Below are 21,025 nucleotides of genomic sequence, written 5' to 3' on the forward strand. Positions count from 1 at the left end.
CACTTAACAAATACAGGCATTCTGTTCATCTACAACTACCAAAAAAAAAATTTTTTTTTAATCTATAACACTTGTAATCCTATTGTGATTCCAATGACTTGTGAGGCTGAGGCAAGAGGATTGCAAATTTTGAGGCCTGCCTCAGCAACTTCGTGAGACCCTGTATCAATATAAAAACCTGTTGGGGATATGGCTCAGTGGTAAAGCATCCCTGGGTTCAATCTCCCCAATACCAAAACAACAACAAAAAAAAACTATGAGACTCCAAAAAAAATTAATGACTTGGAACAAAACCAGTAGAAGAGGTCAATGAAATATACAACATACTGGCAATGCTAATCATGGGACAAATGCAAATGCATAATAATAAAAATGATACAGGACAACAGGTGAAACAGTGTAAAATACTACATACTACTCTAAGAATATTAAAATATTTATTTGGGGTAGTGAGGGGGAGTGTGGGAGGATTAAATGAACTCTAGATAGTGCAGAAGAGTGAGAGGGGAAGGGAGGGGGTATGGTATTAGAAATGATGGTGGAATGTGTTGGACATTATCCAAAGTACATGTATGAAGACACGAATTGGTGTGAATATACTTTGTATACAACCAGAGATATGAAAAATGTGTGCTCTATATGTGTAATATGAATTGTAATGCACTCCGCTGTCAAATATAAATAAAAAAAAATTAAAAAGTAAAATATTTAAGTAAAATGGACAGTTTTCTAGAAAAATAAAATACAAAAACTGATTTAAAATGTGGAAGAAACTCACAATTGTTTATTAACCATAACTTTGGAGAAGTCAGCAAAGAACTTACCAAAGCATAACGTCCTTCTAAACATCAATTAGAAAAAGCCAAGTACCCCTAAACAAAATGAGCAGATAGAAACAGGAAATATATCAAATAACTCATCTAATCCTATGACTACTCAAGTCACTGGAAATAAAAACCCTGCAAATTAAAAGCACAATTTCTCACTATTTCTTTTTATCAAATTACTGAAAAATCACTCCTAGTTTTTCACAGTAAGGAAAATCAACCGTATTGTAGCCGCATAAATATAAATTAGCACAAACTTTCTAGAGACCAATTAGGTAGCATAAACTCAAAGTCTAAAATCCCCTCCATCTCCACAAACTTGAACTGGATATTTGATACTGGTTACTGTTAAGCCGCAGGAGTGAAAACAGTATTGTGGTAATACGGAGAAATGTGCCTACTTTTTAGGCTCATCTAAGTATTCAGAGGTAAAAAAGATGTGATACATGAGTAAAAATGGAAGCAAATGTGCCAAAATATTGTTATATCTACCCTGAGTATATGACGGGCCATCAAACTCTACTTTTCAGTATGTTCAGATATTTTAAGAAAAACGTTTTAAAATATGCTTTGTAGAAAAGTCAAGCGAAGACTCGAAATTGCTCACCATCCGCCTCATAGGTAAAATTGGCCAAAAGTATCTGCACATCCCACTCGTACCATGTCTAGACAGTGGACCCACGGAAACTATCAGAAAGGGGTCCCAGTTGGCCAGTCAGGGTTGGAGTTGGGCAAATTACGCGGGACCTACAGATAGGAGCCAAAAACCAGCCGTTCCACGCTCCGAGCTCAGTGCGCCTGCGCAGTGTAGAACTGGTTGCCTACTCAGGCACAGCGGAAGCGCTGGCGCCCCGAGTCACGTGGCCGTGGGCGGAGGTGGGGCGGGCCGGGGACGTGCTGCCGCGTCCTCGCTGGCTCACTGGGCGGCGGTGGAGCTTGTGTGAGTCGCTGAGGTTTCTACTGGCTCGGAATTCGACTAGTGTATGCCTGGCTGGATCGTAAGGCCGGCGTCTGCGAGGACGCGGCGTGGAGGGGAACGGCAGCCGGAGACCGGCTGAGCACCCCTTTCGGAAGCTGGACGGTCCCGGCTTCGCGGGTGTCGCCTCTCGGCCAGCGGCGGGGATCATGGCTTCGCTGGCGGACCGAGTACGGGGCAACGGGCGAATAGCTGCTGGGCTCCTGTTCAACCTGCTAGTGTCCATTTGCATCGTGTTCCTCAATAAATGGATCTATGTGCATCACAGCTTTCCCAACATAAGCCTGACCCTGGTGCACTTCATGGTTACTTGGCTGGGCTTGTACATCTGCCAGAAGCTGAACATCTTTGCTCCCAAAACTCTGCCTCCCACCAAACTCCTCCTCCTGGCCCTCAGCTTCTGTGGCTTTGTGGTCTTCACCAACCTCTCTCTGCAGAACAACACCATAGGCACCTATCAGCTGGCCAAGGCCATGACAACGCCGGTGATCATAGCCATCCAGACTTTCTGCTACCAGAAAAGCTTCTCCACAAGGATAAAGCTCACGCTGGTGAGTAACTCCAGCTGGCCGACGCACATCCCTAAACACTTACCACCTGGACCCCACCTCCTGAACGTCTTTCTCTCCGGGAAATTTGAATGTACATTGTTTAACCTGCGTCAACGCTCTTTCCCATCTTCTTGAATCAAATGAGTCATGTTCTATGAGCATGTGAACTTAGGGTTTATTGGGAAATGCAGGGGTAAGAAAGCCTTTGTTGGGCTCTTAGTCCAGAACGGTGTGCTAGGGTTTTAGCAACTACTGTTTAATGGAATCTTCAAATTCTGTTATTGGAAAGAAAAGAAAGCTGTAAAGAGGGGTGCAGTTCAGTGTATCAGGATATCTGTACAAGCTCAAACTGAGAAACAGCCCTTCTCCCCAAGGGAATCAAACCACAGATGATGAATGTGAAAAGGTCTAGAAAAAAATGTCTCCGAATATGTCTGCAAGTACATGCTGCAGAGGCATCTGCATCTTTAAATGAAAGGAGATTCAGTAGAATAATATCAGCACTTAGTAACTTTTAATACTTAAGATCTTAATGCTTTTATTGTTACAGTTACATGTTGTTTAGGCATTACTTTTGTGTTCCACTTACTTACCTGTGCATGCATGCATGCATGCGGTAATTTCTTGCAAAGCACAATGCATAGACTCATTATTTTACCCCAAATTCAAAATAGAACAAAATGTGAGCATCAATATGGAATTATAATATTTCACATGTAAGAAAAAGAATGAACAATTTTCACAAGTGAAAAAAAATTATAGATTTGTTGCTTCCCAGATATATGTGTTTATGATTATTAGCCTTGTAAGACACTGTGAAAGGAATATTAAATTTGTTTCTTGAATTTAATCTGAACAGAATTTTACCTCTTTTTCTTTACAGATTCCTATAACTTTAGGTGTAATCCTAAATTCTTATTACGATGTGAAGTTTAATTTCCTTGGAATGGTGTTTGCTGCTCTTGGTGTTTTAGTTACATCCCTTTATCAAGTGGTTGGTAATTTTTTTTTCCTTTATGTGCCTTTTTAGCAGATGTCATAAGTTTTGAAGCTGTATCCCAAGGTTTAGAAAATACAGTATAGAGACAATAGACTGTTGGGAAGAAACCATAATTGCATAAATTGACTCAAGGTGAAGAGAAGAAAACAGAGAAACTTGGGTGTGTGATGTTCACCAAATACCTGTTTGTAAGTGTATAATATCCATGCTTAAGAGTGTGAGTTTGGGATGAAGTTATGTTATTTTCTGGGAAATCTTTACAAAACTAGAAGTAAGACTTTATTTTAATGGGCCGGGGCTGTAGCTCAGTGGCAAAGTGCTTGCCTAGCATGCACGAGGCACTGAGTTCAGTCCTCAGTACCACGTAAAAATTATGAAATCAAAGGCATTCTGTCCATCTACAACTACAAAAAAAAATTTCAAGATTTTACTTTCTGAATTCATTAGTTATGTTATTATTTACCCTTTAATTTTAAAGTTGCTGTGAAGAAGTGAGTGCACTTCCAGACATCTGATCAGGAAAGGAAATTTTTGCTTCCATAGTTTTTTTTTTTTTGCCTCAAAAAATACGTTGCTATATATTGGCTTTTAATAATTTATTTATATCAATTGAGTTTTTTGTAGAAATGGGTATCTCACTTCTTGTTCAAGCACAGTGTCTTGCCTGTGACAGCATTCTTAAAAATTTGTTCAGGGATCCATTTACTTTATTACTATAAAATCCCAACAAGGTCATTTTGTTTCTCAAATAGTGGTATAGGGTGCAGTGAAACAGTATTCTCTCTATACTGAAAACCTTGGTTTGGAATTTCTGGGTGTGCCTGCATGGGGAATCAAAGCCAAAATGTGTAACCAATTTTATTTTTTTCACAGACATCCACTGGTTATAAACGGAGGCATTCTTGTTGGGAATGTTAGGAGTTCAGTATTGCAGCCCTAGCATCTTAAATTCTCTGGTAACGATCATTTCAGCAACGTTGTCATGAAAAAATAGTATAGTCACGAATACATTTTTTAGTAGCAGAGAAGCAGTTTAAACAAAAGATGAGACCAGTGTCATGAAAGGATGAAGCACTCACTCAGTTTTGTTACTTGGCTCCATGATATGCTATGTTTTACCTCAGAGAATGATCTAAAGATTAAAGAAATTTAGCTTTGTTAATTAAAAAATCGTATTTGGGTACACTTCAGAGAGTTTAAATTTTGTTACTAGGCATAGTGAATATTACTGTTTATTTTTATTAAATGCATATTTTTCATTTAACAAAATGTATGGATTAAATATTCACTAAAATAGCAAGAAGTTGTATCTGTTGAATATTAGAATTTCTTGTACTTACACATAATTTCAGAATAGAGTATTCATTATGTCAGTATGACCATTTTTGTTCACAGAAGTTTCAAAGCTACTGTAGATTAGAATTAAGGGTTCTATATCTCTAAGGTAGATATTTGAGATGAGATTGGCCAAGAGGGGTTGTAAATGTGCAAATGTTCTATTATCAGTAAATAGTAGAAGTAATATAATGGAATACAAAGATTTTTTTTTTTAAAAAATCCCTTTTAAAGAAATCTGTATCTGCCCATTGTATCCCAGTGTGTTCTAAGTTATTTCTTCTTCTGCTGGGGTAATTAAAAGGAGTTGAAAGAAGAGTGATGAGCTGTAAACTTCAATTGTACAAAATAGTTGACTCATTCACTCAGCAGACATCTTTTCTGCTTTATATTCATCCTTAAGGATACAAAAATGAGCATCAGCTATAATCCGTCACTGTAGAAACATGTGTAGACAGCTGGTCACTTCAGCGTGTGAGCCAAGTCCTAAAGAAGACCAAGGAAGAAATGGCAGCCCTCCATCCAGGGTGATGAGGCAAGACCTGAGGGAAAGTTAACAATTTAAATTGAAGGATGCACAGGAATTTGCTCAGCAGTGAAATATAACAGGTCTTTCCTTGAAGTATGTGTGAAAGTACAGAGCCCTTTGGGAGAACCTGATTTGTTTAGTGAGGTTAGACTGTAAGTATACTGTGGAAAGTAGAAGCCAAGCAGTGGGTGATACCAGATGGCAGTCTCCTGTCATGCTAAAAAAGTGTCTTCATTCTGCAGGCACCACGTAAAGGAGTTTAGGTAGGGGCGTGGCTTGATCATGCCCTTTGGTTAAGAAAAATCACTGGTGGCAATGAAGGGTACTTAAGGGAAGTGAGAAGGGCGACAGCAGTTAGGAACCTATCCATGCTTCTAGGGGAAGGCAGGAATGGCCTGGGCTAGGCAATGGGAAGCTGAAGGATACTCCAGAGACCTTTGGGAGGAAGAACCAGTGGGGTCTGATTAAATGTGAAAGTGAGGAAAGTAAGGAGTAGGATCTTTGGGGGAGATGATGGCATTTATTATTGAGGTGACACAAGAAGAGCTCCTTGGTGGAAGGAAGGAGGGAAGCAACTTGATTTTAAAGAAATTCCTTCAGGCTAAGTAAAAATGGCCAGAAAGTTGTGGAAGTTGCTAGGGTAAAAATACTCAAGGAAAGCCGGGAGTGTAACTCTTGCTCTGGGTGTGGTAGAACACTATGCCAATCATGTGTGAGGCCCTGGGTTTTACGCCAGCACTGTGGGGTGAGTGGGAGGAGTGGGAGGTGAGGAAGGAGGTCAGAGCTGAAGACGTCAGCAGATAGGAAAAAAGATTAGTCCAGGGTATCCTTTGGATGAGGCAGTCAAAGGAGATGGTGCCCTTTGGGAGGCCATTAGAGGGGTTGTGGACAGAAGCCAGGCTGCACTGCAGTGAGGGACAGCAAGACCCACCATTCCAGGCAGTCCTGTGGCAGAGGTGGAGGCTGGATGTGAGCCTAGTGAGGCTGGGAAAGGAAAGTTGCATTCTCTGCATCCCTCCATGTTTGCTCACTGCTGTGCCCCCAGTAGCTGGCAGCAGAAGAATCAATTCTTTGTCCTTCATATTCACAGATGAGTCTTAGTTAAAACTGGCAGGAATATGGCTCAAATTTCCTGCTCTTCTATTTTTGTCTTGCTGAATTTCTATAGACTGAGAATTTATGTAACAAGATACCCAGTCCTACAGGAGAAAAGCTTGTAGAAGTCATTCAGAAGCCTTGCTGTTCTTGCCAGATCTTATTCAGTTTTACTGAGCATTCTTCAAAGCCTCCTTTTCAGTCCTATTTGTGAAGCATTTTGAGGCCTGTTGGGATTTGAGGTTTTGAGGTGTTATTTCTACTGAATGACAGTATTTGGGGGTTTGTGATTATCCAGTGTACCTGGGTCAAATGGGGCAGGGGGGATACTATCCACAGAAAAGACATCCAAAGAGAGGAAACTTTCTTCTGCCATTGATTGGATTTTTTGAAGTGACTGAAAAGACCACACACTTTGGCAGCCAACTGGAATAACCAGGGTTAATCTCCTAGTCTCTGAAATGCCCTGTGCCCCATCTTCCTTTTAAAATTTTTTATTTGGGCCATTTTTAGGAGGAAATGAGGTCTGTCATTGCATCTGTATTCCTGTTTATCCCCTAAATTTCTACTCCTGCCTTAGGAAAAAATCTCTGATTTATATGGTTTCCTATATCCATTTACTTCTCCCTATTTAATAGGATCAGGAAGATAGAACGGGTTTTTCTTCCTTGTAAAGAATGGAGAGGAAAATAGTTTATCAGAAAATGAATTTCTAGAACTCTTTTCATCTGTGGTAATTAAAGAGCATTCAGATATCCTACTGATCTTGGAAATCTTGTAGAATAATTAGGAATTTCCTCTCCCCCAGCCTGTACCCCATGTTTCTGTCTGTGTGGCTAGAGTTGCATCGTTGATTAAGTGATGGTTTTCTCTTGTGCCTGACCTGTTTATCTCCTAATTTTCAGTGGGTAGGAGCCAAACAGCATGAATTACAAGTGAATTCAATGCAGCTGCTGTACTACCAGGCTCCAATGTCATCTGCCATGTTGCTGGTTGTTGTGCCCTTCTTTGAGCCAGTGTTTGGAGAGGGAGGAATATTTGGTCCCTGGTCACCTTCTGCTTTGGTAAGTTCTAGCTGTTTCAGTGCCTAAGAAACAGTGTAATAATAATATCTTTGTTTTTAATGTATTTTTTTTAGTTTCAGAGCACTATCTCAAATCCATTCTCATGTTTAATCTTCATAATTACCCTTTTTTAAGGAAGGCAAGGTAAGGATTATTTTCCAGACAACAGAATTGAGGCAGAAAAGGTAAAGGGACCTTCCAGGGTCCAACAGCCCGTCAATGGCAAAACCAGAACTACAGTACAGATCTTATGCCTGGTTACTGTTCTGTCCATGCCAGATTATAGCCAACAAATAATTTGGGCATTTAATTTTATTGGTTTTCTTTTTATATAAATAGTATGTACTTAGCTGTTATGGTGTTACTCACCTGTATTCCCAGCAACTCGGGAGGCTTAGGCAGGAGGATTGCAAGTTCAAGGCCATCCTGGGCAACTAAGTGAGACCCTGTTTCAAAAACAAGAGCTAGAGATGTAGTTCAGTGGTAGTGCACTCCTAGGTTTAATCCTCAGTACTAAAAAAAAAAAAAAAAAAAAAAAAATTAATGTGCTGAGGATTGGACCTCGTGCCTCACTTGTGCCAGGCAAGCACTCTACTGCTGAACCCACAACCCCAGCACCCCCAAGATTTTTTCACATATGTAAAAAGTACATGGTTATGTTGTGGATTTTGAACTTACAAAAAAAAATATGGAGAAAGTGGAAGCTTTCTGATGTCCCGCCACACTAAGGTATTTAGTTACCATTTTGACAATGACCATTTCACAGGTCTGTCTCTCTGTCTCTCTGTGTCTGTCAGTCTGTCTGTCTATCTATCTCTCTTAATTTACATGTGTGTGTGTATAATTTTATCTAATAGAATCATATCATATTCTGTTTTTATCCTGAATTCCTTTTCCCTGTCCCTCCTATCCATGTACCCTTCAGCATCCCATTCCCCATGTGTACCCCTAGTGTTCTTTAATATCTTTCTCCTTGTTACATATACCCATTTAAAGGTACATTACAGGGGCTGGAGTTGTGGCTCAGTGGTAGAGCACTTGCCTGGCATGCGTGAGGCCCTGGGATCGATCCTCAGCACCACAAATAAATAAATAAATAAATAATCCATTTAGAACTGAAAAATATTTGAAAAAAAAAAAAGATACAATACACACATATTGTATTTTTGACAAACGTGGGATCATACAGGTTTTGGAGATTGAACTAGCTGAAGCATGCGCTGTCTCTAGCCCCTGCACATGCTTTTTTTAACAATACCATGAAAATCTCTCCAAATTATACTTTTTAGTGTCTGTATAAATAATCCCTTTTAGGTATTCAATTTTTTTTCCTAGTCCTTGACCACTATGAACAACATTTTAATAAACATTCTTATACATGTGTTGTGTGTCCTGATACTTTTTATTTTCCCTCTATGGAATAGAGTCTTAGGAGGAGAATTGGTAGATCAAAAGTATATGTACTTTGAGGACATTTAAGTTAGAAAATATAATCACCATTGTTTTAGTTCAGGCTGCTATTACCAAAATATGGACTGTGTAGCTTAAACAACCAACATTTTTTTCTCACAGTTCTGGAGACTGGAAGTCTGAGGTTAGGGTACCAGCTCAGTTGGGGTCTTGGTAATAAGGCCCTCTGTTTACAGAGGGCAGTCTTCTTACATCCTCACCAGAGGGAAAGAGAGAAAAAGCAAACTCTCTTTTGTCTCTTCTCCTAAGAACATTAATCCCCTTTGTGAGGATTAGTGAGATGACTTAGTTGCCTCCTAATACTATCACAATTCAGATTTCATTATGCAAAGTTTGGGAGGAAACAAACAGTCCATAATACCTTACTTAACAGGAACTTTCACTTCTAACAGCTTTAACCTTTGAAACAGTCAGTAGGAATGTCTTTTTTGTTGGTGGTGTTAACTTACCAAATACTTACTAACCCTTCATCTTTTCCAGGCATTATTCAAGCACTTTGCAAATGTTAACTTATTTACGCTTCATAACTTTGTGAGGTTAATACTAGTATTAACTATTTTTACTCCGGGAAACTAGAGACAAAAGAGTTATTATGTAACCGACCTGAGATCCCACAGTTAATTAGCGGAGGCAGAATTTGAATCCATGCATCTTGACTCTAAAGTCCTTATTTTTCACCTCCTCCCCACTCACAATTCTGGAGATTAAACCCAACCAGGCAAGTGCTATACCCCTGAGCTTCACTCTCAGAATCCCTCCCCCGCCCTCCTTTTTTCCTTTTTTTGGAGTTGGGGTCTGCTGTTGCCCAGGCTGTTCATCAACTTCTGGGCTCAAGCAGTGCTCCTGCTTCAGCCTCCCATATAACTGGGACTATATGCAGTCATCACACAATCTCCATATTCTTGAGTACTCTACTGTGCTGTCCCTGAGACCAATAATGTTTCAAATTCGTATATTTTTGTTATTGTTGTTCTTTTTAGATACACATACAGTAGAGTGTATTCTGACATATTGTACACACATGGAGTATGACTTATTCTAATTAGGATCCCATTCTTATAGTTTTACATGATGTGGAGTTTCACTGGTAGTGTGTTCATATGTGAACATAGGAAAGTTATGACCAATTCATCTACTGTCTTTCCTATTCCTATCCCTTCTCCCTTCCCTTCATTCCCCTTTGTCTAATCCAATGAACTTCTTTTCCCACCTGAATCCCCCTTATGTGTTAGCATCCACATATCAGAGACAACATTGAGCCTTTGGTTTTTTGGAACTGGCTTATTTCATTTAGCACAATAGTCTCTAGTTGTATCAATTTTCCAGCAAATGCCATAATTTCATTCTTCTTTATGATTGAGTAATATTTATGTGTGTGTGTGTAACATTTTCTTTATCCCTTCATCTGTTGAAGGGCACCTATGTTGGTTTCATAGCTTTGCGATTGTCAAATTTATATACTTTGGCGTATATACTTGTTCCTAAAGTAGAAATCATTGGACCACCTCTCAAATAATATTCCTTTTACTTTGCAAAAGTCCTACCATCTGGATTATTTGGTCTTCAAATATTGAGCTTGGACACTTGAAACTAGAAGAGAGTTTTTTCGTGGTAGACCCCTGACAGGTTTTGAAAGAGGAAAACAGCAGGAAGTCCATAAAATGTACAAAGAAACTAAGAGCATAGCAAGCTGAGGCTGAATAATGTAAGGAAAAATCACCTTGGTTCCTTGATGTCCATAGGGGGCATCATTGACTCAAAGTACAGCATGTAATGGTCTTTTTAATCATATGCCAAGTCATCAAGAAATAGGTAGGTGACATTCTGTGAACCCAGTAAAATTAACAGTGATGCATTTTATGTACATTTTCTTACTTTTTAGCAGACATCACAAATCAAATCAAATCAAATGAGGTATTACTGTGTTTACCTAAATAGGACACAAATTCAACTCCTGATCCTCTTACAACTACACTGATTTTAAAAGTGATAAAATTTATATGGGACAGAAAGTATCTGCATATACAGCATTTTCCTTGGAACTTAAACGTCTTAATAATTTAAATCAGGGGCTGGGGGTGTGGCTCAAGCGATAGCGCGCTCGCCTGGCATGCGTGCGGCCCGGGTTCGATCCTCAGCACCACATACAAAAAAACAAATGTTGTGTCCGCCAAAAAGAAACCTAAAAAATAAATATTAAAATTCTCTCTCTCTCTCTCTCTCTCTTTAAAAAAAATAACAATAATTTAAATCATAGCTAATATTTTATCTAAATTCAGAGATAGAAAATGATTTTATGTCTTAATTTTTTTTTAGTTATACTTGGACACAATATTTTTATTTTGTTTATTTATCTTTATGTGGTGCTGAGGATTGAATTCAGTGCCTCATATGTGTGAGGCAAGTGCTCTGTCACTGAGCCACAACCCCAGTCCTGATTTTATGCTTTTTAAAATAAATTGGGGGTTCTGGGATTGTGGCTCAGCAGTAGAGCACTCGCCTAGCACATACAAGGCCCTGGGTTCGATCCTCAGCACCACATAAAAATAAAGATATTGTGTTCAACTACAACTAAAAAATAAATATTAAAAAAATAATAAAAATAAATAAAGTGGGGAGCTGAGGATATAGCCCAATTGATAGGGTACTTGCCTCGAATGCACGAGGCCTTGGGTTCAATCCCCAACACCACCAAAAACATAAAATAAAAGTGGGGTAAGTTTGAACAAAGCACTGTATATGTATACAGTGGTACAGCCCATTTGTCCCCATCCTCAGCCAAGTTGGTTTCTTCCCTGTCCTGTAAGCATACTCTATACTTACACTTTGACCTATGCTGTCCCTGTGCTTGAACCCCACCCTCTCTTTCTTTAATCTATACATGCTTTTAAGATCCAAAGACTTTTCTGTCTGTCCCATCCCAGAAGGACCTCTCCTGCCTTGAAATTTATGTAGGATCTATTGTCTATTTGCCTGCTAGTGAGGTAGAACTCAAGACTTGTTTTTCATCTCATGAGCTGCAAGTCTTCTATTGCACTATTATTCTATGATTAAGAGGTATCATGGCAGAATGGGTTAAAAGCCAGGACTCCAGAACCAGTCTGCCTGCGTTTAAATCTCAGTGCTGCCCTTTACTAGCTCTGTGATCTTAGGATGATTACTTTACCTTTCTGCACTCTGCTCTCTCATCTGTAAATAGGGATACTATTTTTTTCATACCTATTTTATGGCTGCTTATGAGGATTAAATGATCTAATACATGTAAAATATTTAGAACAATTCTGATTACGTAAGTATCATATAAACATAAACTTTGATATCATGTCTTCTAGTTTCTAAGCTCTTTGAGGGCAGGAACTTTGTATATATTATGTTTTTCAGGAGGGTTGAACCAGTTTTATTGATGGCCAATAAATATTTATTATCTTTATTTGAATAAGACTAAAAATGAGCAATTCAATAGAAAAAGACCTAGAAGGTAGATGCCAAAATATTTATAGGTGTGGTTGTTGGGATTGTAAGAATTCCTTATCCTTTTTTTCCTGATTTTTCTACAATACATATGTATAATTTTTATAATAAGAACTTATTACACCTGGACATGGTGGTGTGTGACTATATAACTATAGTCCCAGCTGCTAGGGAAGCTGAGGCAGGGGTAGTTTTTGTTTTTGGTACCAAGAATTGAACCCACGGGTGCTTAATTACTGAGCTACATCTCCAGCCCTTTTTATATTTTATTTTGAGACAGGGTCTCGCTAAGTTGTTTAGAGCCTCACTAAATTACTGAGGCTGGCTTTTAACTCACAATCCTCCTGCCTCAGCCTTCCAAGCCACTGGGATTACAGGCATGAGCCACCACACCTAGCCAGGAGGATTCTTTGAATCCAGGTGTTTGGGCAACACAGCAAGACTGTCTCAAAAAAAATTATTACAAAATATTTCTTCCTTAGATGGATAAGAAAAATGAACCTAAAATTCATATTCAGAGACAGGCTTTATTACAGACTTTTCTGTTGATTCTTGTGGGCAGTTATATTTTTGAATACTATTCATTCATTGTGCTCTTATACTCTTAATTTTTTTTTTTTTAAAGAGAGAGTGAGAGGGGGGAGAGAGAGAGAATTTTTTAATATTTATTTTTTAGTTATCGGCGGTCACAACATCTTTGCTTTGTATGTGGTGCTGAGGATCGAACCCGGACCGCACGCATGTCAGGCGAGCGCGCTACCACTTGAGCCACATCCCCAGCCCTTAATTTTTTATTTTATAAAATTTTTTGGTACTTGGAATTTGAGCCAGGATCACTTTACCACTGAAACCACATCCCCAGCCCTTTCCTTCCTTCCTTCCTTCCTTCCTCCCTCCCTCCCTCCCCCCTTCCCTCCCTCCCTCCCTCCCTCCCTCCTTCCCTCCCCAGCCCTATTTTGTATTTTATTTAGAGACAGGGTCTCACTGAGTTGCTTAGTACCTTGATGTTGCTGAGGCTGGCTTTGAACTCATGATCCTCCTGTCTCAGCCTCCCCTGCACCACTGCACCTGGTGCCCTTTTCATTTTTTATTTTGAAATAGTGTCTTGCTGAATTGCCTAGAACATGACTAAGTTATTGACGTTGGCTTGAATTTGCAATCCTCCTGCTTTAGCCTCCTAGGTCGCTGAAATTATAGGCTCTGTGTTTGGCTACTCTCAATTTTTGTGGTCTCCCAAATTGATTCTCTTTTTCTAATCTTTGTTTTTAATGGTTAATATTCGAGGGGTGTTTGTGGTTTTAGTGCTGGGGATTGAACCTGGGCCTTGTGCATGCTGGGAAAGTGCTCCACCACTGAGCTATCTCCCAGCCTGATACTTGAGTTTTTAAAATGCCTAATGAAATGTATTTTTACTTGATTATAGTGCAGTGCTTCACGTTAATGATTTTTTTGATTCATTTGTAGCTTATGGTGCTGCTATCTGGAGTAATAGCTTTCATGGTGAACTTATCCATTTATTGGATCATTGGGAACACTTCACCAGTCACGTATCCTTTCAACAATAACTTACAAATGCGTAGTCTTTTATGTTTCCAAAATTCACATTCACTACCTTATTTGAGTCTTATACTAACTATATATGCATGTCCTAAATTGAGTAGTGTTGGTTATTTTTAATCTTTTTCTGTTTATTTCACTACTGGAGTCTTTAGAACTTTAAAGAAATAAGAACTGAGGAAATGAGTTCACTTGCTATAGCATGAATGTTTTTGAATTTTTTTTAAGTAATTGGTGACTATTTCTCTTACAGAAATTAACTTAGACTACCATTCCTTGCAGATAGTGGACTTAAATATTTGTTGAATGAATAACAGGGTGGAGGCTTGAGTTTCAATTCGTTTTCAGTAATAAAATAGAGGTGTGGTTAATCCATGTAACAAAAGATGTTAATTTCAGACTCCTGGCAGCTGATTTGGCAGTGTGTCTTTGTACTTATTTCGTATGGGTGTGTCTACTGTTTTCAATATTTTAAAAATTTATTTTGAAAATTTATTTTAAAAATGAAGTCATTTGTTGAAGGTCAAATCAGCTGCCCATTTTCACCATGCAGCTTGTCATTCTGTTTCTCATGTATTTCATTCTGCCCCACTTAGGCAAATGCAAATCCAGATCATAGAAGTAGTTTAGTATTGTTTTATCAGAATATACTGATTTATACAAATGAATAAATACTGAGATATCAACAGAATAGAATAAATAGCAAATTTGCTATCAATAAATAACAATAATTACACTTTTTTAAAAAAGAATCTTTAATAAATATTTATACCAGATACTATTAGATACATTTTGTGTATATTGGTCCATTTAATTCTCACAGCAGCTCTTTAAAGTGCATTCTATTATTTTATTTTACATACAAGGGAGCAGGTACAGAGAGGTTAAATAACTCATTTAAGGCCACACAGATGAGAAGTGTGATGTCCAGATTTGAACTCATACGATCTAGTCGCATGTGGACATGTGGATCATGTTGCCAAATCAAGATACCCAAGAATGTGTTCTAATTAAAGACATTCCTTCATCCAACAAATATTTATTGAATACCCACTATAAACCACTCATTGACTTAATAAATACTTACATACCAAAGGTCTACTATATGCCAGTAGGGGATACAGTAGTGAACCAAACAGATGAAAATCTTTGCCTCCTCAGGCTTAAATTCTAGTGAGGAATACAGACTATAAAGTTTTTAAATATGCATACACAGTGTTGGGTAGTGTTAAGTGCCAAGGAGAAAAGAGAAAGCAGGAAAGTGGATGTGAAATGTTGGGGACAGGGTTGAAGTTTTAGGAAGGGTAGTCAAAAGGCCTCTACAGGAAGGTGATTGAGTAAAGACCTGAAGGAAATGAGGTTGCTCCATGCAGATTGGGAGAGAAGAACATTCCAGGCAGAAGCAACAGCAGGTGAGAGGCCCGAGAAACAGGGATACCTGCATGGAGCAGCATGTGCAGAGGAGGGGATGTGGTGGGCTGAGAGGTAACGGAACCAGACTGCATGGGGCCTCCACATAAGGACTGTTACTCTGAATGAGCTGGGAAGCCGTTGGAGTTTGAAGTGAGAAGATGACATCAGGGTTGTTGACATTGTGGGCTGGACAGTGTTTTGTTGTGGAAGCCTGTCTTGTATGTTGCAGGTTGTTTAGCAGCATGCCAAGTCTCTGCCAGTAGCACACCCAGCCCTCAGTTGTGGCAACCAAAAATGTCTCCAGACATGGCTCATGTGGCAAAATCATCCTGGTTAAGAACCACTGGACTGAAAGAGCTAGGAGAGAAGGGAAACTGACAGGAGGCTACTGCAGTATTCTAATTTAGAAATAATTGTAATTTATTACTAGGGTGGTAGCAGTGGAATGGTGGGAATGATTGGATTTGGGATGTATTTCCAAGTAGAGCCAGTGTATTTTGCTGACCAGTTGGATGTGGAGAATGAGGAAACAAGGTTGACTTACATGGTTTTGGATGATATGAATGTGCCTGAGACAGGACAGCTCAGAGGATGCTTAAGATGAGGAAAATGGTCACGTGCTTAATTTTGGATAAACTGAGGGTTCAAGGAAAAAGTCTCAGCCAGGGGTATTTCACATAGTTGGAGTGCATAGGTGCCTGGTTGAGACTACTAAGCAAACAAGTAGAAAAACATGTCCAAAGATTGAATCCCAGGGCACTACACTGTTTAATGAGAGGAACTAGGTGGTAGGAAGGAGAGTGGCAAAGGACAAGAGTAAACTACTGGGTCAGTTGTCACTGACAGGTCAAGTACACAGAAGGCTAATAATGGATCAGTGGGCTTACTGAAGTGGAGGACACTGGCAGGGGCATTCTGGGTAGCGGGTGCAAAGCCTGACTGCAGCAGAGTAGAGGATTGAGAGAGGAAAGGAAGAATTAGAAATACCAGAGATAGACTGTGTGCTTGTGCTTTTTCTCCCTCTCTCTCTCTTCCAATTTATAAAGAGCGACACTGAAGAGTTTAAGTTTGCCTTCCCTTTATAAATATTTTTAACATATCATGAACTGGTTAAGAGAGGCTGGGGGAGTAAAGAAATTTAAAACTAAAGCATTGGAGCCAGCACATGGATTTTATATGAATGACTTGGAAAAACCTTAATTCCACTGTGAGTTACTGGCAGTATACTAGATCAGAGCATGGACTTGGAGTTAAAGAGATTCATCTGTGTTTGCATGCTGACTCTGCCACTTAAGCTCTTTGATCTGAAGCAAGTTACTTAAAGTCCCTGCACCTCTGCAATTGTAAAATGGGGAGTGGGAGTGCAGTGAAGGGAAATGTGCGCAATAGGTGTTAACGTAAAATGCCTAGTGTGGCATGGTTGGCATATAGTATCATTCCCTCCTGCCCTTTTTCCTCCTAGCCTTAAGCATACTGAAAGTGTTTACGAGGAGTTGGCTCCTTGGCACTTTCCACATCTCACCTCATTTGCCAGGGAAAGTTTATTAGAAATGCCACTATGCAACATAACCATTAAATGTTGTACAAAAGATCCTCTCGGTACCTTGTTCTAAATTTCATTCCTAACTTTGTATTTTAGCCCTTTGCTCTTTGAAAAGGTCAACAGGAACAAATGAGAAAGTCGTGTGTGTGTGTGTGTGTGTGTGTGTGTTCCTTAGGACCTGCTCAGAAGAGCACGGTGTCACCATCTTGTCATTTTTAAGTTGCTAAAACCTACCTGAAGAAACTAGAACTGACCCAGCACTTCACTAAAGTTCCTTAGATAAATGCTGCTGTTTAGTCTGGGTTTCGTGGCGTTGTTTCTAGCCACCGGACGCCTTTGTTGTGTGTATGTGCCTAATATCTAGCTTATTACTCCTTTTTATCCTTATCCAAAAACTTCAGCTACAACATGTTTGGACACTTCAAGTTCTGCATTACATTATGTGGAGGATATGTTTTATTTAAAGATCCACTATCAATTAATCAAGGTCTTGGCATTTTATGTACATTATTTGGCATTCTTGCCTATACCCACTTTAAACTCAGTGAACAGGAGGGAAGTAAAAGTAAACTGGTACAACGTCCTTAAGATTTTGTGGAGAAAAGAAAATCGCCCCCAAGAAGACAAAGAACACTCAAAGTGTGGAAGTTACTTTCAAAAAAGAAAAAAAGAATTACAGTGCAAAATTCATGGAATGGTTTACAAAAAGCAATACAAATTTTATTCATCGGTATGACTTTTTTTAGTACCTTTCTTTTGAACTTAATTTTCTAAAACCAAATGGCTTATGCTTCTTTTCAAAGATGATTATGTGGAATATATAGAATGGTTTGGTTATACCAAATAGATGAAAATTAAATTTTTGTAATGATGACAAAGGAATTTGTATTCCAGCACTGCAGACCTTCTGTGGCTTTTCAGTGTTCATGCTCTTCTGAGGAAGGACACATTGGACTCCTCTACTTGCTAGTAGATGTTTTCCCAATGTGAGATTTGTTGTAATTTTGGTCAGAGGGCTTAAGGGGTTCTGGGGATCAAACCCAGTGCCTCATACTTGCTAGACAAGTGCTGCACCGCTGAGCTACATCCCCAGCCCAGTCCTCAAATTAGAACTTAAATCTAGCATTTCTGTTTTAATTGACTTAGTGCAACATTTTAATTACTTCATTTCTGGAAATTAAGTGTTTATAGAAAGCAAAATATAATGGAGAAAATGACAATAAAACCAAATCAAGTTATAAAAGTACTTCTTTTCTAGTAGAAAACTGATAAAAGAAGTCATGTATTTTCAGGCCAGAAATATGTGCCTATAGGCATGGCTACACAAGGGGCTATAGCAGGAGGGTCATTTGAGCATAGGAATTTGAGGCCAGCTGTGACAACATTGGGAGACTGTATTTAAAAAAAAAAAAAAGAAAAAGAAAAAAGGGCATACATTAAGGAAACTTATCTTCTCTAGTTTTTGAACTTTCAGTAAACTCTAGAAATTATTGTGGAGTTAAAAAAAATTAATAATAGGACTGGGGCTGTAGCTTGGTGGTCAAGCACTTGCCTTGCATGTGTGAGACACTGGGTTTGATCCTCAGCACCACATAAAAATGAATAATTTTTATAGAAATATTGTGTCCATCTACAACTAAAGAAAACTTAAAAAAATAATAATAAAGCCCATATTTAAATGGCTCAAATAAAAGATTATAGGCTCCCTGTAGTCTGCAGAAAGCCCTGGGTTCAATCCACACAGACACACACAGGAAAAAAAAAAAAAATCACAGAACTGAGTAGTTTTCCTGATAACTGCTGCCGAGGCCTCATTGAGCATTTATTTCATATTGGTAATTTCATAATACCACCTCACTCCCTATCTCCTACATAAGCAGCAGCCATGGAACTTTGTTCATTGAAAATTTGGAGTGAATTATGTCCTGCCTCTAATACGACCAAGTTTCATTTTTATGCAGCAAGTGAGGATAAATGCTATTTAAATACTAGGCACAAACTAGTGAAAATATGAGGAAAGATTTTAAAGAAAAATAGTTAATATTTAGTTCTTTTTCTAAAGGAATACTTTTTAAAATTCAGGTATTGAGGAAATATATGATTTCCACTTGAACAAATATAGTGCCACATACTTAATTATGAAGTGTATTCCTGCCTTCCAGGGTCTTGACATTTGAGCATTAAAACAGTTTTCGATGATCTCACAATAAATTGAGATAGATCATTCTTCTTATAATAAATAATTCTTTTTCTAAACATTATTTATAAATTTTCTGTGAGAAGGTAACTTTAAGACAAAGAGTACATGTGTACAGTATACCTTCAGTAAGATGATAAATTTATGTTAATGTTTTTACTACAACAAAAAATACAGATTTTTTGGATTATTTTTTCTGGTCCATTCAGAATAAAAAACCTCACTGAAAACCTATTTTGAAAAGTTTCTGTTGATCTGTTATATGATTAGACTATGTGGTGTTCTGTTTTTGTCTTAAATATTTTTTGACTTTCCTCATTTTGCAGATATATTTTATTGTGCTAAGAAGTACAGAGCACTTCAATCATTACCACATGAACCTTGGGTATTATATTTGTCTAAGAAGTGTTCTCATTGTGGGTTTAAATGAACATAAATTATATCCCAAAAGATGAAGAAAAGTATTTTATTACAGTGAGGAATATTTAATTTCTGTGCACTAAGAACAACTGAATTTTGGTATGTGCCATGTACAAGTTTTTTATCTACAAATAAATTGGGAACAGAGTAAATGTGTGAGGTTGTAATAAATGGTGTTGGTAGGAATGCAGTGACAAAGAGCACAAAAGGTGAAGGATACGTGTATATAAATGAATAAAATATGTACCACTAGAACTAGAGTCTGATATACATGTTTGCCCTGAAGATGATCGTCATATTGAAAAAAATCCTGGGAAAAAATGCTCTAAATGATAGGGGCCAACCACAGAGACAGACCAAAGACACAAGAGGAAGCCTGCTAATATATATACATACATATATATGTATATGTTTGTGTATGTGTATGTGTGTGTATACATATTTTTTTTTTTTTTTTTGTACCTGGGATTGAACTCGGGGGCACTCAACCACTGAGCAATATCCCCAGCCCTATTCTGAATTTTATTTAGAGATAGGGTCTCACTGAGTTGCTAAGTGCCTTACTTTTGCTGAGGCTGGCTTTGAACTTGCAATCCTCCTGTCTCAGCCTCCCATGCTGCTGGGATTACAGGCGTACACCACTGTACCTGGCTGCAGCCCACTATCCTTTTGTTACCAGTGTTACTGAACTTAATTTTTACCCTATGTTAAATGCCTAAACTTCAAGTTTCACCTGTTAAAAATAAGGAGCGCCTCTTGTTTTCACATTTGTCTTGGATTTTAGAGTCAGTTGAAGATTAACATCTCTGTACACATAGGGCAATGCCAGTCTGTTCAACCTCCAGATGTGCAGATGCCAGTGAAGCCAAATTCCACCTCCCTTGTAAAATAACATGAAGGACAAATCTTTCTTTGTGTAAGCAAACTCTCACATGTTTCATTTCTTTTTAGACAAATGTTTTTCATGGTGGTAGTGGGGATCAAACCCAGGGCTTCAAGCCCAGCTTAGCGGTAAGCATTCTACCACTAAAATGTACCCAGCATCCCTAGTCCTTTCTTGTTTCAGTTCTTAAGGTACTTTTCAAATATTATGGTATTTAAATTATGGAAGCCTTAAAATTTATTTCAAAGGAACAGCATTGATCAAGCACTCCACATTCATTCCATAAATAAATAGTTGGTGGGTAGATGAATATGCAAGAAATTACCATTTCCCATTGTTTATTTAAGAGCAGATTACATTAATTAGAAAGATTTTGTTTGAATCTTTTAATGCCTATTTTTTATGTGCCTTTTTTATTCATAGATTATATTTTAAGAAAGTATGTGACAGAAACAAAGTATGTAAAATAATGTGACTTGTCATTTAATTTCTTTAGAAGACATGATTTCTTTTGATTTTTCAAAGTTGCTTTATAGTTCATATGAAATTATTACTTGATGGATTATTTATGGGTATTTGGAGAATATTTTTGCTGTGCTATTTTTAAATTAGAAAACAGCACATCAGGGGCTGGGATTGTGGCTCAGTGGTAGAGTGCTCGCCTACCGTGCATGAGGCACTGGGTTTCATCCTT

General features: G+C 38.3%; 1 protein-coding gene across 1 annotated transcript; it reads left to right on the forward strand.

The window, feature by feature from the left end:
* The first annotated feature begins 1,761 nt into the window (after nt 1-1,761).
* Slc35e3 (solute carrier family 35 member E3) lies at nt 1,762-19,703 on the forward strand. Its single transcript, XM_076853088.1, has 5 exons — nt 1,762-2,354; nt 3,238-3,348; nt 7,219-7,377; nt 13,783-13,865; nt 17,233-19,703. The coding sequence occupies exons 1-5, from the start codon at nt 1,953-1,955 to the stop codon at nt 17,417-17,419; spliced, it is 942 nt and encodes a 313-aa protein (XP_076709203.1). The 5' UTR covers nt 1,762-1,952; the 3' UTR covers nt 17,420-19,703.
* The last annotated feature ends 1,322 nt before the right edge of the window (nt 19,704-21,025 follow it).

The sequence above is a fragment of the Callospermophilus lateralis genome, chromosome 4 (assembly GCF_048772815.1).
Source record: "Callospermophilus lateralis isolate mCalLat2 chromosome 4, mCalLat2.hap1, whole genome shotgun sequence".
Classification (NCBI taxonomy): Eukaryota; Metazoa; Chordata; class Mammalia; order Rodentia; family Sciuridae; genus Callospermophilus; species Callospermophilus lateralis.